Source organism: Geosmithia morbida (genome assembly GCF_012550715.1).
Source record: "Geosmithia morbida isolate 1262 chromosome Unknown scaffold_5, whole genome shotgun sequence".
Lineage (NCBI taxonomy): Eukaryota > Fungi > Ascomycota > Sordariomycetes > Hypocreales > Bionectriaceae > Geosmithia > Geosmithia morbida.
In genome coordinates this window covers 1,288,124-1,301,331 of record NW_023336192.1, presented here as the reverse complement: position 1 = coordinate 1,301,331, position 13,208 = coordinate 1,288,124, and the positions used below count along the sequence as shown (strand labels likewise).

Below are 13,208 nucleotides of genomic sequence, written 5' to 3'. Positions count from 1 at the left end.
TTCTTGGTCACCCTTTTTTTTTTTCCTCTTCTATCTCCCGAATCCCTTCCTTGCCCGTCTTCGAGACTCAGCCCCCCTGACCCTGGTCTATGCGGTCTTTCAGAGACCGTTTCTCCTGCTTGTGAGCCTGATGTGTGCTGATTCATACGTCGTGATGATAATACCGTACATGCACGAGTGCACGAATCATGTATGCGACTCGTACCGTGTACACATTTCACTCTTCTGTAATGCTGCTATCCGTAGTACCGTCATACAGATGTATGTGATTTCTCTTGTATGCGTGTACATGTGTAATGTTATATATTACATGTATACTCGTACCGCGTAGAAGACTTGTACATGTAGGAGATGGATGGACGGACAGAGAGAGAGAGAGAGAAGAGAGAGAGAGAGCGAGAGAGTGTGTGCCTCGATGCCTCCACCTTCAAGATCTTCTGCTTATAGTAACCATGTCTGCCTATATCTTGTCTCCTACCATGTAATTGTTTCGAATGAGCCACCACCGGCAACCTCGGGCAGAGGTGTTGCCTTGTGTCCCTCTTCTCTTCTCTCTTTTTTCTTTCCCCCCTCCCTCTAAGTCTTCTTCTTCTCCGAGAATGAGCTGATCTTGCCAGCTCAGCCCTAGGGAGGTGGATTGGTTCCTGGTTGTATGATGGATTACATGGTTGGTGCCGCAGACTGGCAGAACAAGACTTGATCGTCTCGGGGCCGACGATTTCCTTCCCTTCTTCTTCTTACCTCTTTTTTTTCTTCTTCTTTTTTTTTTTTTCCGTCTCTGTAGCAGTTGTATGATGATGTGCTTCTTTGTTGTTGTGATTTCCGCCTTTTCTCTCTCTCTCTCTCTCTTTCTTGCGGAGAATAGGAAAAGAAAGTATTTCTTATAGTCGGTGAAATAAACTTGGTTTTATCTAATCATCATTATTATCCTTTTATTTTTATTATAATAAAAAGGAGCACGACACACACACACATATACACATACACACACATACACACACACATCGCACACACATACACACATACATACACGCACATACAAACTTGCATTATTACTTTCTTCTCTTTTTCTCGTGACAGCTTCCCCCCCTCAGAACAAAGCCACAATCGTGAGATTTTCTTGTATGAAGAAGAAGTAGAGACAGAAAGAAGAAGTGATACTCGTGGTGCAGAGGTATCAGCAGGCTACAGCGGCAGAGCCACACACGCTCTCTCCTCCTGTACCCTGTATATGGTGATATAAGGAATGACAACTTATACAAGACGTTCGCGCACACGCACACACAACTCGTATACATATATAGCCAGCACTCGGACCACATCCTATTCTCTCTCCTCCTCTCTCTCCATCTCTCTTCTTCCCGTCCGTCCTTCTTCTCCCTTCTTTATCTCTCTCTCTCTCCCTCTGCTTCGTCATAATATATAATATTTTATGTATATATATATATATATATATGTGAATTATATACCTCATCATTCTTTTGCCCCTACCTCCCTCCCTCGAAAAATAGCCTGATTTCCTCTAGACGAAGGAGAGGAAAAAAATAAATAAAGGGGGGACACTGCTTTCCTCTCAACCTTGTTTCATCTTTTCCTTTTCTCTCTCATCCTCTCATCTTTTTTAGAATTTATTTTCCTTGTTTGCCGCCCTCGTGTGGCTCGGCCCCCCCCCCCCTCCCCCCTGTCACTTCTTGTCTTCTCTGATCCTTGGGTGTGGGTTGGGCATCAACGCAGTCTGTGCATTTAACCCTGACGAACCGCTGCAAACTGCGTTACTCCTTACCTTAGTGGTACAACTCTGGAAGAGAAGGAAGGGAGAGAAGATTATTAACGAGAGAGAAAGAAAGAAAGAAAAAGAGAGACACAGAGAGAGAAAGAGTTGTGTTGAAGAAACAAGAGAGAGAAAGCCAGACGAACGACGAAGAAAAAAGAAGACAGTCATGATGAGATCTTCAGAGAGAGCGTCTGCTCCGCGAAAGCGTGAGACTGGTTGGTGATTTTTTTCTCTTCCTCTTCCTCCCCCCCTCCCCCCTTTTCCCCTTTCCCTTCTTCATTCTCTCGAGTTCGAGATCTGAGAGTCATCATTTACTTTGCACATATATATACATGTATATATATATGTGTGTGCGTGTGTGTGTGCATGTGTGTGTGTGTGTATGAGTATGTATATATATATATATATATATATATATCATGTATAGTACACACATCTGTATGCGTCTTGTTTGATACGCCACGTGCTGACAACCATCCAGATGTCGAGCAGTCCCTACGAGACGCGCTGTACAAGGCCAATACGGAGCTCAACAGAGCCGTGGGGGATCGGGACCGCGCCAAGACGGAGTGCGAGAGGCTCAAGAAGCGCAACGATGACCTGACCGCCAAGCTCCAGACGGCCGTCGAGTCCAGGGACGACTACCGCGACAAGTACCAGCAGTCTCGGGAGAACTACGCCGCCCTCAACGAGAACTGGGTGAGGCGCTACGTCGAGCTGGAGACGAAGTACGGCGACGTGGTGGACGCCTACAACGGCATCACCTCCTCGCCCCCGACATCCTCCGCCTCCGTGAACAACGAGAGCGTAGGCAGCCTCGGTGGCGGCCCCCCCCCTCCCCTCCAGGCGGCAGCACCGGCAGCTCCCGTCACCCCCGCGCCTTCCAAGAAGAAGTCCGCCAAGGACGGCCACGCCAAGGACGACCGCGGCCGTGCCAGGGAGCGGGAGCGGGAGCGGGAGAGGGCCGTGTCCAGGACCCGTCGGGAGGACGAGGCCGAGAGGCAGCGTCTGTCCAGGCGGTTCGAGGAGAAGAAGGCCTCGGCTACCCTGACCCCGTCCTCCTCGTCCTCCTCCGGCAAGAAGAAGCGTCCCCCGCTGGCCCCCTCGGGAAGCACCGCGGCCAACAGCACGGGCAGCCATCGGGTGTCGGTCAACAACGGCGGCGGCAGCAGCAGCAGCAGCAGCAGCAACGCCAACGCCAACGCCAACATCAGCGGCAGCAGCAACAGCAGCAGCCACCGCTCCGTCTCGGCCAAGCCCCTAGGTCGGTCCTACTCGTTCGGAGCGGCCGGACACGTCGTCACCCCGGCCGTCGGACCGGGCGTCATCTCCGCCGCCGCGGGCGCGAACAAGAGGCTGTCCCAGCAGTACTACCACATGCCTAGGACAGCCAACCCCTTCGGTCCCGGCGCAACCGCCACCGCCGCCGCCGCCGCCGTCGCCACCCCGCCGTACCTGATGGGCAGCGAGGGTGGTGTCGGTACCATCCACAGCGATGGCGCGTATAATGATCATGGGAGACGTGTTCCCTACTACGCATGATTGTCAGATGCTGCTGCTGCTGCTGCTGTCCGTTCTTCTCATTCTCCTCCTTCTTCTTCTCCTTCTTCCTCCCTTGCCCCTTCTTGATGTCCGACATCTGACATCAACAAGCGGGAAGAAAAAATAGGAAAAGGAAAATAAGAGAGAGGGGAAAAAAAGGCCAATGACTCATATGCATCACTTTCGGAACTCGATCGACGGAATAAGCAAAAAATTAAAAAAGTATTAAAAAAATAAAAATTAAAATAAAAAAAAAGGTCATTGCGGATTAGGAAATCTGCAGGGGGACACACACACACACACACACACACACACACACACACGCACGCACGCACGCATGCACGCACGCACACAACCTGGACATTGGCCGTTGTCGCAACCCCGCACCAGATAGATCCCAGCACGCCACGCCACCGTCTCCAATCTCCGAACCTGTCCTCTGCTCTCATCCTCTCCCCCTCCTCTCCCTTTCCAGCCTTGGGAAAGATGAATTCGACCTGAGACGGAACCGGTTCCTCCTCAGACATCGAAAGACGCCAACCAACCCGGGTGAGAGGACGATCGGCTCCCAGGCCATAGTCAGCCCGGAGACGAACCAGAGATGAAGCTCTTCCCCTCCATACCCCCCAAGCTGGCCGACTGGGCCAAGCGGCAGCCCGTCTTCTTCACCGGCTCGGCCGCCACCCACGGCCGCCACATCAACGTGTCCCCCAAAGGTCTGACGTCGTCGCACTTCGCCATCCTCTCGCCCACCCAGGTGGCCTACATCGACCGCACCGGCTCCGGCTGCGAGACCATCGCGCACTCGTACGAGAATGGCCGGCTGTGCATCATGTTCATCAGCTTCGGCGATACGCCGCGCATCCTCCGCCTATTCTGCCGCTCCCGCGTCGTCGAGTGGGATCGCCAGCCCGAGTTCGGTGACCTGGTGCGCCGCATCGCCGACGGGAAGCGGGACGCGTTCGACGGCGCCAGGGCCGTCATCCTCTGCGACGTCTGGGAGGTCCAGACCAGCTGCGGATACGGCGTGCCCCGCGTCCGGAAGGAGCTCTACTCCGCCTCCCACCACCACGACGGCCACCAGAGCGACGAGGACGCCGAGCACCAGGACCTCGACGGGCCCAGCGAGCTGTCCGTCTTCGAGGACCGCCCCACCCTCGACCAGTGGGCCGGCGCAAAGGTCGAGTCCGCCAAGATGCTCGACTACCACAACAAGAACAACGTCTACAGCGTGGACGGCCTGCCCGGACTGCGCACCGCCAGACGCGACGTCGGCCAGAGGCTGTGGGTCTATGACGTGCGAGCCTGGCTGGCCAATGTCGCTGCTGAGAGGAATGGCCTCGTCACCGGCTTCTCGCTCGGTCTGATCCTGTGTCTCGTTCTCAGTACGCTGGGCTTCTTATGAGAGTCATGCCCGCAGTCATTTCCTCTTCGTATCTCATCACATCTCAAAGGAAAAAAAGAAGGAGAAGAAGAAACGAACAGAAACGAGCCAGCATGTCCTTGTTCCTGGGCAACATGTTTGATTGCTTGATGTAGATAGTACTAGTCGTTATCAACGGAGTTTTGTGGTCATTCGAAGGGCAGAAAGAAACAAAAAGGAAAATATCAAATATCAAATATCAGTATCGGAAACATTTCTTAATATACCCCCGAGTCCCATGACGCACCGGGGGGTTTGGGGGCTCTGGGGATTGCTTCTTCTTTTCATGTGATTATTGCCGCGCTAATATCTTGTGCTTTCTCACTGCCGCGTGGCATCGAGGCATCCGGAGTAAACTACCTCGACAGGCATACCAAGTGTTGTTTCAGGTAACGGCGTAAGCCCAGCCGCCTTGCTCTTCTCGAGCTTGTGTCGGACACTGCCTTCTCCATCTCATACTGTGAAGTCTTGGTATCGAGGGAGGGAGGGGGGCGAGCCATGTCCGTCTGGGGTAACAATGACAGCAGTTGCTTCGACGGGCCCCTGTTCCGGGAACGGCAGCCCAGGAGAGTCAGCCCTGCGGAGGCCCGTGCCCGTCTGTGTTTTCGCTCAGTACCGAGGAAGAGAGCACGCCACATCAGCCGCCGTCTCCGTTAGCCGGCTGGGCTTTGTCATTGTTGCCCGCGTTCTTGTTACCGCCGCCGCCGCCTCGGCCTCGTCTCCCGCGACCAGACCCCTTTTCGGGTTTTCCAGAAGAGGCGGTACCGGCCTCTGCATTGTTGCTGCCCGATCCACCGGCTGCTGCTGCTCCCTGATTGTTGCCATTGCTGCCACCGCCGCCACCGCCGCCACCGCCACCGCCGCCGCCGCCGCCGCCGCCACCACCCGACTTCTTGTCCTTGCGCTCGAGGACCTGAACTGACGCCTGCCCGATGCTGATGGGGCTAGCCGCCATGGCCTTGGCCAGGCCCTCGTTGTTGGAAAAGTCGACGTAGGCGAAGCCCTTGCGCCTGTCCACCTCGACGAGGGTAATGCTGCCAAACATTTCGAGAGCTTGGCGGAGGGTGGCTTCGGTGACGCCCTGCGAGGTGCTCACGTGCTTGACAAAGGCCCGTGTGGCGTCGGCGCTGATACCCGTCTGCTTCTTCTGCCCAGACTTGTTGCCGGATGACGCTTTGGAGGACGAGCTCGGAGTAGGCTTGGACGCTTGGCCGTTGCTGACCGGCCCTTCCACTGCCTTGCTGTTGCTGTGATCGTTCTCGGCAGCGTCGGGCTGCCTCTTCTTGAGGATGATGGGCGGCGCCGGTGGCGCAGCCGGTGTCGGGTCGCTAGGTTTCGCCTTGTCGGCATTCTTGCCGCCCCTGTTTCTCCTACCCGAAGAAGGCTTGGATACCGTCTGGCTGCTGGCCTTGTTGGCCTGGGATGCCGTACCGTCCGAGGGGGCAGGGGATGTGACGCGCTCGGTGTCCGCAGCCGCACTCGGAGTAGGCGCCGTCCCAGCTCCCTCCTTGCCCTCCGAGGGTTTGGTCTCGGCTTTGGCCGCATCCTGGCGTGCGCGCCTGTGGGCACTTCCGGGGCTCAGTCCAAGATCCCGCTGGAGGATGCGGGCAGCCGCGGCTATCCCGGCCCGGCGGCTCTTGGGAACATCGGCGCCGTTGGTGGCACTGCTCTGCCCCGCGACACTCTTGGCAGGTTCCGGGGGCGGTTCCGCGGTAGCGGCGGCCTTCTTGGTCAGTATCTTGACCGTCTCCTTGGGCTTTTCAATCTTTTCTTCCTTGGAAAATCCCCTGCCCTTCTTCTTGAGGGCGGCATCCTCCTTGGCACTGCTGCCCTTGGTCTTGCTGCTGCCACCGTCCTTGGCGCTCTTCCTAGAGGAACTGTCCTTAGCCTTGCTTGCCTTCTTTTCTTTCAGATACTCGACGAGAGGTGTAGACGTGACCCTGGTGTCCTTGTCGACTTCGTCATCGTCGGCCTCTATGTCCTTTGGCTGCACAGGGTTGGCGAGGCTCTCGAGGAAAGCCATGAATCCGGGGTCCTGGTCGATGGTGCCCTCGCGCGCGTCGGTGCGCTTTTTGCTGCTCGGGACCTTCTTGTAGAGGCAGAACTCGACAGTGGGCGGGCCGACGAGCGAGGGATCGTTGAAGCTGCCCTTGGCGTCCTCCCAGGTCTTGGAGCGGACGGCCTCGTCGAGCGGTATGATGTAGTCCTTGCGCACGACGCGAATATAGGCACGCGCAGGACGAGACGCTTTTGATGAGCTTTGAACAACTGTCAGATGATGGCACACGTCTCGACCATGATCGAGCTCGTCATGAGCACTCGTCCAGTTGGGGCTTACTTGGTCGTGATTTTGCCCTCGCGATAACTGAACCAGTCGACCCTGCCCTGCCCGGCCTCCCATTCGGGGCCGAGGATGGCAACGAACTCGGCCTCGGTCATGCCCGGGGGCAGCCGTCGAACGACTAGCTTCTCTCCCTCATTCTGAGGCTTGGGCTTGGCGGGCTTCGACGTTTCACTCTAGCAGTCGTTCAGTCAATATGATGCGATGCGCTGCCGTCGCGTGCCCGCGTGCGTAATTAATCACCTTGGTAACCGTCTCGCTCCCCTTGTCAATCACAGACTTGTCCTTGCCGGCCTTGCTAGCCGCATTATCGGAACCCTTGGCGACCTGCGATGAGGTGTGTGCATATGAGTAAATCGAAGCTGGCAAAAAGTTTTCGTTGATGCGAAGCGAAGGTCACACCTCTCTCCCCCTTCGACTCACCTTGGCATCGTTGGCCGTTCGCGGGCGGCCTTGGTGGCCTCTACGCGACATGGCTCGAGGTGCCTGACTGGACATGCCTATCTGCAAGAGGCTGCGCGTGGACGCAGAACGACACAGCAAGGTCTCAATCTGCTGCTTGACACTGTATGAAGACGGGTGAGATGTCGTGCTGCTTGCTGGGCTCACAGCCCCGGGTGGTGTGCCCCACCAAGGCACTCTATGGTTGGCTTATCCGCAGAGGTTCTGAGCCGGGGAAAGGCGGCGCGAAAAGAAAAAGAAAAAAAAAAGGAAGAGAGGAATGATGGAGGCGATGATAAGGTCGCCAGTGCATTCAACGATGGCGGCGCGCTGCGTGACCGGGTTCGGTGTGAGGTGAAAGTATATCAACCCTTGTTGAGATGCAGAGGACTGTAGCTGTGGAAGGCTGAAGCAGAGGCAAATGGGGCGCTGCTGGTGTGAGCGCCTTCCTTCCACTACAATCAGGTAACAAATAATACGTATTGCCTGACAGCGGGCACAGGGCTGGTCGTTGCAGGAGGACCACTATCCCTCCAAGCCTTCAGCGTATCTCGTGCGCACAGACAGCCATTGGGTGGACGTTTGAGTGCTCTTGCCCGAAAACTCCGCTAATCAAGTCAAACGATGATGCGCCTGTGAACAGAAGACTGGAGGGCGCCCGGATTTTTTTTTTTATAGTTTTTTTAGGGGACTACAGAGGCTGCGGGGAGGTCATCCACAGTGGCTCTCCAGGGCACTCCCGATCTCTTCAGAGGGTTCTGTTCCGGCGCATGGGCCCCCCCCCCCCCCCCCACCTTCTGACCAAAAGTGAGGCGTGCGACAGCACCTAGCCTTGAGTCGGTCTCTCTGTGACTGCCGCACTGACGTTAATGCTGGCTGCTACGTCGTCGTACGCCCGCCAGCCATCTGCCCATTCCTAGGCCCAATCCCTTACAAGATAGAGAGCAACGAGGGTCAACTCTCGGAAACCCTCATCACAACCTACCTACCTACCCGACCTGGGACATGCCTCAGTGATGGCCTCAACCATACCACGTCCGGGCCCCGCCAACCTGGGGCCCAACTCGAGTCTAGATGAGTGGCTGGAGCAGGCTAAGCAGTGCAAATACCTGCCCGAGCGGGTGATGAAGGAGCTCTGCGAGAAGGTCAAGGAGATTCTGATGGAAGGTGAGCGAACAGTGTCTCCCCGTCATCATACCGTCACGGAAACCCCTCCGGCCTCAGTCGTGCTCCTTTGCTGCCGTGTGCACTCGAAGACTGACGTAGCACTCACTCGCCGAGCGGGGGTCTCCCAGAGTCCAACATCCAACCTGTAGGCACCCCCGTCACCGTCTGCGGCGATATCCACGGCCAGTTCTACGACTTGCTCGAACTATTCCGCGTCTCGGGTGGGATGCCCGGGGAGACAAACGCCCAGGCACCCAAGACGGCTACGACCGTCATCACATCGGAGGATTTCGAGCCCCCGACCGAGATCACAGACCCCAAGCTCAAGAAGAGGCTGCGCGCCTCGCCCGACAGCGCCATCGATGGCCACGTTAATGCTGGCGACGACAACGGCAACGATGCTCGGGGAGGCGATGACGGCGCGTCACCCGCCGACTCGGGTGTAGGCGTCGTGGCGTCGTCTCAGAGCGCCGAGACCCGATTCGTCTTTCTTGGCGATTTTGTCGACAGAGGATACTTTTCCCTCGAGACGTTTACTCTGCTCATGTGCCTCAAGGCCAAGTATTTTCACCCCCCCCCCCGCAAAACTGTCCCCCGCAAAACAGACCGGCAACGGTCTTTTCTCTTGGTGGGGTGCGGGTCTTGGAGGAGGAGGGATCGCTGACAGAGAGCCCTGCTACGTTCTAGATACCCCGACCGGATCGTCCTCGTCCGAGGCAACCACGAGTCTCGACAAATCACACAGGTTTACGGCTTCTACGAGGAGTGCCAGCAAAAATACGGGAACGCCTCGGTGTGGAAGGCGTGCTGCCACGTCTTTGACTTCCTCGTCCTCGCCGCCATCGTCGACGGCGAGGTCCTCTGTGTTCACGGAGGGCTGAGCCCCGAGATCAGGACCATCGACCAGATCCGTGTCGTTGCGCGCGCTCAGGAGATTCCCCACGAGGGAGCATTCTGCGACCTGGTATGGTCGGATCCTGAGGATGTCGAGACGTGGGCCATCAGCCCTCGCGGCGCAGGCTGGCTGTTTGGAGATAAGGTGGCCACAGAGTTCAACCACGTCAACGGCCTCAAGCTGATTGCCCGTGCCCATCAGCTCGTTAATGAGGGATACAAGGTAAGAAAGGATCGGCTCCCCGCGCACACATCCTCGATGGAGTCCCCTGACACGTCACTTCTATAGTATCACTTCCCCGAAAACTCGGTCGTCACCGTCTGGTCGGCGCCCAACTATTGCTACAGGTGCGGCAACGTTGCATCCATCATGTCGGTGGAAAAGGACCTCGATCCCAAGTTTAGCATCTTCTCGGCCGTGCCCGACGACCAGAGGCACTTGCCCGCTAGCAGGAGAGGTCCCAGCGACTACTTTCTGTGATCGAGAACGAACTGCCTCCACAGTATGCAAAAAAAAAAAAAAGGGTGCATGGTCATATCACATGTCAAATTTTCTCTCTCTTGTCACTTTTGTTTCCTGCACTTTTGGTTTGGTTTGGGTTTTGGAATGTAGACTACCTAGTTTTTTTTATAGGGTCATAAGATACCCGTCACGTCCTTGAGATGAACGAGAACACCTGACGAATTGGGGGGGGAGGGTGTGGCATGGCTTTTGGGTAATGCGATTGTTGTAATGAAGCATACACAGAGGTTTCAAGACATATACGTCATCCGATAATGTCTCTCTTCTCTCTTCTTTTCCTCGTACATTCATCATGGCAGTGTCATGAAGCGTGGCTGGCCACCAGTGCATATGTCCTGACGAATTATGCGGTTATGCGGTTATGTGGTTCCCCGCCGTGATGATTTTGACTCGTCGTCCCCGACATTGTCATCAGCCGCTCCAAGTATCCCGACACGAGGAAGGGAAGGAAGAGGGGACATGACGAAAGGACATTTCTCGAGAACCGTCGACAGCATTCAGCCCAACCGGGGACGAGACACAGCGAGCCGAGATGACCAAACAATGCCGTGAGAATCCCATCCGCAAGGCCGTCAGGACCTGGGCGGAAGCCCACGTCCCAGACGAGGATTATCCAGGAATCGCCGAGCAACTGGTAGGGACGGCGCCGAAGCGGTTCACCATCTACGAACCCATGGTCCTCCTGCCGTCCGCCAGCTTCACCCATGAGACGTGGACGACTATTCTCAGCAGCAGCAGCGACAGCAGCACACGGTCGCTCTGGCGAATGATTCTGGAGGAGATCTCCGGGAACGAGGGCAAGCGTCGAGTCACGCACCTAGCCGTCAACGAGGCGATCCCCCCGGTACTACGCAGCGACTCTGATGCGGACCCCGGCGACCAGTCGGAGAATGTGCTCCGCAGCCCGAGCGGGCTGCGCATGCTGCATGGGGACTTTGGCGGCGCAGAAGAGGGCGCCGGCACGGGAACGCGTGACTTCGAGGGGGCATTCTGGGTCCGGACGAGGCAGAACGGGATACTGCAGACCTGGGCACCTCGGTGGACGATGTTCAGCCGGGGGAACGTCAAGGAGAAGGCCAGGCTGCTGGGGTTCCCCAAGGCTCCCGTCACCGACGCAGGCGAGCGGCAGCAGTGGGCAGTCGACCTGTATGCCGGGATAGGCTACTTCGTCTTCTCGTACGCGTCGCTGGGGATGAAGGTCCTGTGCTGGGAGATGAATGCCTGGAGCGTCGAGGGGCTGAGGCGAGGAGCCGCGGCGAACAGGTGGGGGGTGAGGGTCGTGTCAGGGTCGGAGCTGGAGGGCATGTCCGACGCGCAGCTCGTGGAACTGGTCCGCGGTGGGGGCCAGAGGATCACGGTCTTCCTCGAGGACAACCAGAGGGCCGCCGGTCGGGTGCGCACACTGCAAGGGGCGGGGCTGGTCAGGGCCGTCACCCACGTCAACTGCGGGCTGCTCCCTACCAGCGAACCTACCTGGGATACGGCGTGGGATATGACGGTGCACAGCGACGAGGCGTGGCTCCATCTCCACGACAATGTGGGAGTGGACGATGTGCAGGGTCGGAGCAGGGTGCTGCAGAGCCGGTTCGAGGAGAGGGCCGCCGTCCTTTCGAATGGTCGACATTCACGGGTAGATCACGTCGAAAAGGTCAAGACGTATGCACCTGGGGTGTGGCACTGCGTATTTGACATTCACATCACGAGTTGATGAGAAAGTGAAGAAGAAAAAAATCTTGTATGAAAAGAATTAAAAATTTATATATGATGACAGAAATGATATAGAAAAAAGCCAGCCAAAGAAGAAGAAAGCCAAAGAAGAAGACCAAAGGGAAACCCGTCGCACGACGTGTACACATTACAATCATCCACCCATCAACGCCTCGCCCACCGAATCCCCTTTTTTTCTCTCTCTCTCTCTCTCTAAAAAAAGCCAGAGAAAGAAAAGGTCAGAAGAAGAAGAAGATGGAAGGTGGAATACAGAATTACTGTTGCTTCCTGAACTTGAGAGGGATATTCGCCTCGATGATGGGCTGCTTCTCCTGCTCCTCGAGCTTATCCTGGTCATCCTCCATCTGCTCGTGCTTGCGGAAGTGCTCGATGTCCTCTGGGTGGGTGAGGTCCTCGAGCTTGGTGTCGTCGCCGTGAAACTTCTCCCAATGGTGGATCTCGTACTCGTACTCGTCGTCTCCGTGGTGTCCCGGGCCGGTGCCCAGGTCGGGCAGGTCGTTGCCGGCCGCGGTGAAGGAGAGCCACTCGTCGCGCGAGACGGCCCTGTCGCCGTCCGTGTCGAGCAGGGTCAGCAGCCGGTCGGCCAGCTCGGCGCGTCGCGCGCCGCCGACGTGCTCGTTCGACTCGTCCATCAGGCCATAGGTCCGGAGGAGCTCGGCCACCTGCCACTGACCGTCGCTGTTGTAGTCGTGCAGGGCGAAGAAGGCGGCGTCGTCGAAGCTCTGCATGTGGTGTTCCTCTGCAGGAATGATAGCAGTCGTCTTAGCATAGATTATAGCACTCTCGATCCTGGGATAGACAGAGACAGAGACAGAGACAGAGACAGAGACAGAGACAGAGAGAGAGAGAGAGAGAGAGAAGAGGCATACCGGCCATGTGCTTCGTCATCCAGTTAGCATTCTCGTCCGCCTCGGGGGCGTGATCGCCGTGCGCAGAGGCAAGGCTGACGAGGGCGACAGCCACTGGAAGTAGCGATTGCAGATGCATTGTTTGTCTGTGGAGTAGTGGTGGTGGTGGTGGTGGTGGTGATGATAGTGAAGGCGAGAAGTGTGGATAACGTCGTACAGAAGTTTCGGTTTCTCTTGGTGGTAGGAATAGGAAGGAGAAACAAGAGGACAGGATGAATGATGTGATAAGATCAGAAGATGGCGGAGGATCGACGGAATGATATCGTTGATACCAAGGGGCGAATCGAAATGCCTGCTCTATGGCTTGCGGCTGCGTGTTCTTTCTCGTTTTAGTACTAGGCCGATGGGCAATAATAATAATGGAGATATATAATCCTGTACTCGTACAGATTAATATTCTCAGATACTCCAAGTATTAAAAGATTAATACCCACCATCAACGTCTTGGCCTCCGAGGAGGGGGGAGG

General features: G+C 56.4%; 6 protein-coding genes across 6 annotated transcripts; 4 read left to right on the top strand and 2 right to left on the bottom strand.

The window, feature by feature from the left end:
- Nucleotides 1-188: 188 nt before the first annotated feature.
- GMORB2_6385 (uncharacterized protein) lies at nucleotides 189-3,895 on the top strand (the record flags this gene model as incomplete). The annotated part of the gene is made up of 3 exons (XM_035468355.1): nucleotides 189-261; nucleotides 2,256-3,276; nucleotides 3,889-3,895. The coding sequence occupies 3 exons, from the start codon at nucleotides 189-191 to the stop codon at nucleotides 3,893-3,895; spliced, it is 1,101 nt and encodes a 366-aa protein (XP_035322336.1).
- Nucleotides 3,896-3,917: 22 nt separating this feature from the next.
- On the top strand, nucleotides 3,918-4,721 carry GMORB2_6384 (pyridoxamine phosphate oxidase; the record flags this gene model as incomplete). Its single annotated transcript, XM_035468354.1, has 1 exon — nucleotides 3,918-4,721. The coding sequence occupies one exon, from the start codon at nucleotides 3,918-3,920 to the stop codon at nucleotides 4,719-4,721; it is 804 nt and encodes a 267-aa protein (XP_035322335.1).
- A 655-nt stretch (nucleotides 4,722-5,376) lies between these two features.
- Nucleotides 5,377-7,578, bottom strand: GMORB2_6383 (regulator of nonsense transcripts 3; the record flags this gene model as incomplete). The annotated part of the gene is made up of 3 exons (XM_035468353.1): nucleotides 5,377-6,997; nucleotides 7,078-7,256; nucleotides 7,504-7,578. The coding sequence occupies 3 exons, from the start codon at nucleotides 7,576-7,578 to the stop codon at nucleotides 5,377-5,379; spliced, it is 1,875 nt and encodes a 624-aa protein (XP_035322334.1).
- A 959-nt stretch (nucleotides 7,579-8,537) lies between these two features.
- On the top strand, nucleotides 8,538-10,063 carry GMORB2_6382 (serine/threonine-protein phosphatase PP1-1; the record flags this gene model as incomplete). The annotated part of the gene is made up of 4 exons (XM_035468352.1): nucleotides 8,538-8,763; nucleotides 8,817-9,249; nucleotides 9,376-9,805; nucleotides 9,872-10,063. 4 exons carry the CDS (start codon nucleotides 8,538-8,540, stop codon nucleotides 10,061-10,063), a joined length of 1,281 nt encoding a protein of 426 aa, XP_035322333.1.
- A 574-nt stretch (nucleotides 10,064-10,637) lies between these two features.
- Nucleotides 10,638-11,813, top strand: GMORB2_6381 (tRNA wybutosine-synthesizing protein 2; the record flags this gene model as incomplete). Its single annotated transcript, XM_035468351.1, has 1 exon — nucleotides 10,638-11,813. One exon carries the CDS (start codon nucleotides 10,638-10,640, stop codon nucleotides 11,811-11,813), a length of 1,176 nt encoding a protein of 391 aa, XP_035322332.1.
- Nucleotides 11,814-12,087: 274 nt separating this feature from the next.
- GMORB2_6380 (secretory protein SSP120) lies at nucleotides 12,088-12,820 on the bottom strand (the record flags this gene model as incomplete). The annotated part of the gene is made up of 2 exons (XM_035468350.1): nucleotides 12,088-12,572; nucleotides 12,703-12,820. The coding sequence occupies 2 exons, from the start codon at nucleotides 12,818-12,820 to the stop codon at nucleotides 12,088-12,090; spliced, it is 603 nt and encodes a 200-aa protein (XP_035322331.1).
- Between the last annotated feature and the right edge of the window lie 388 nt (nucleotides 12,821-13,208).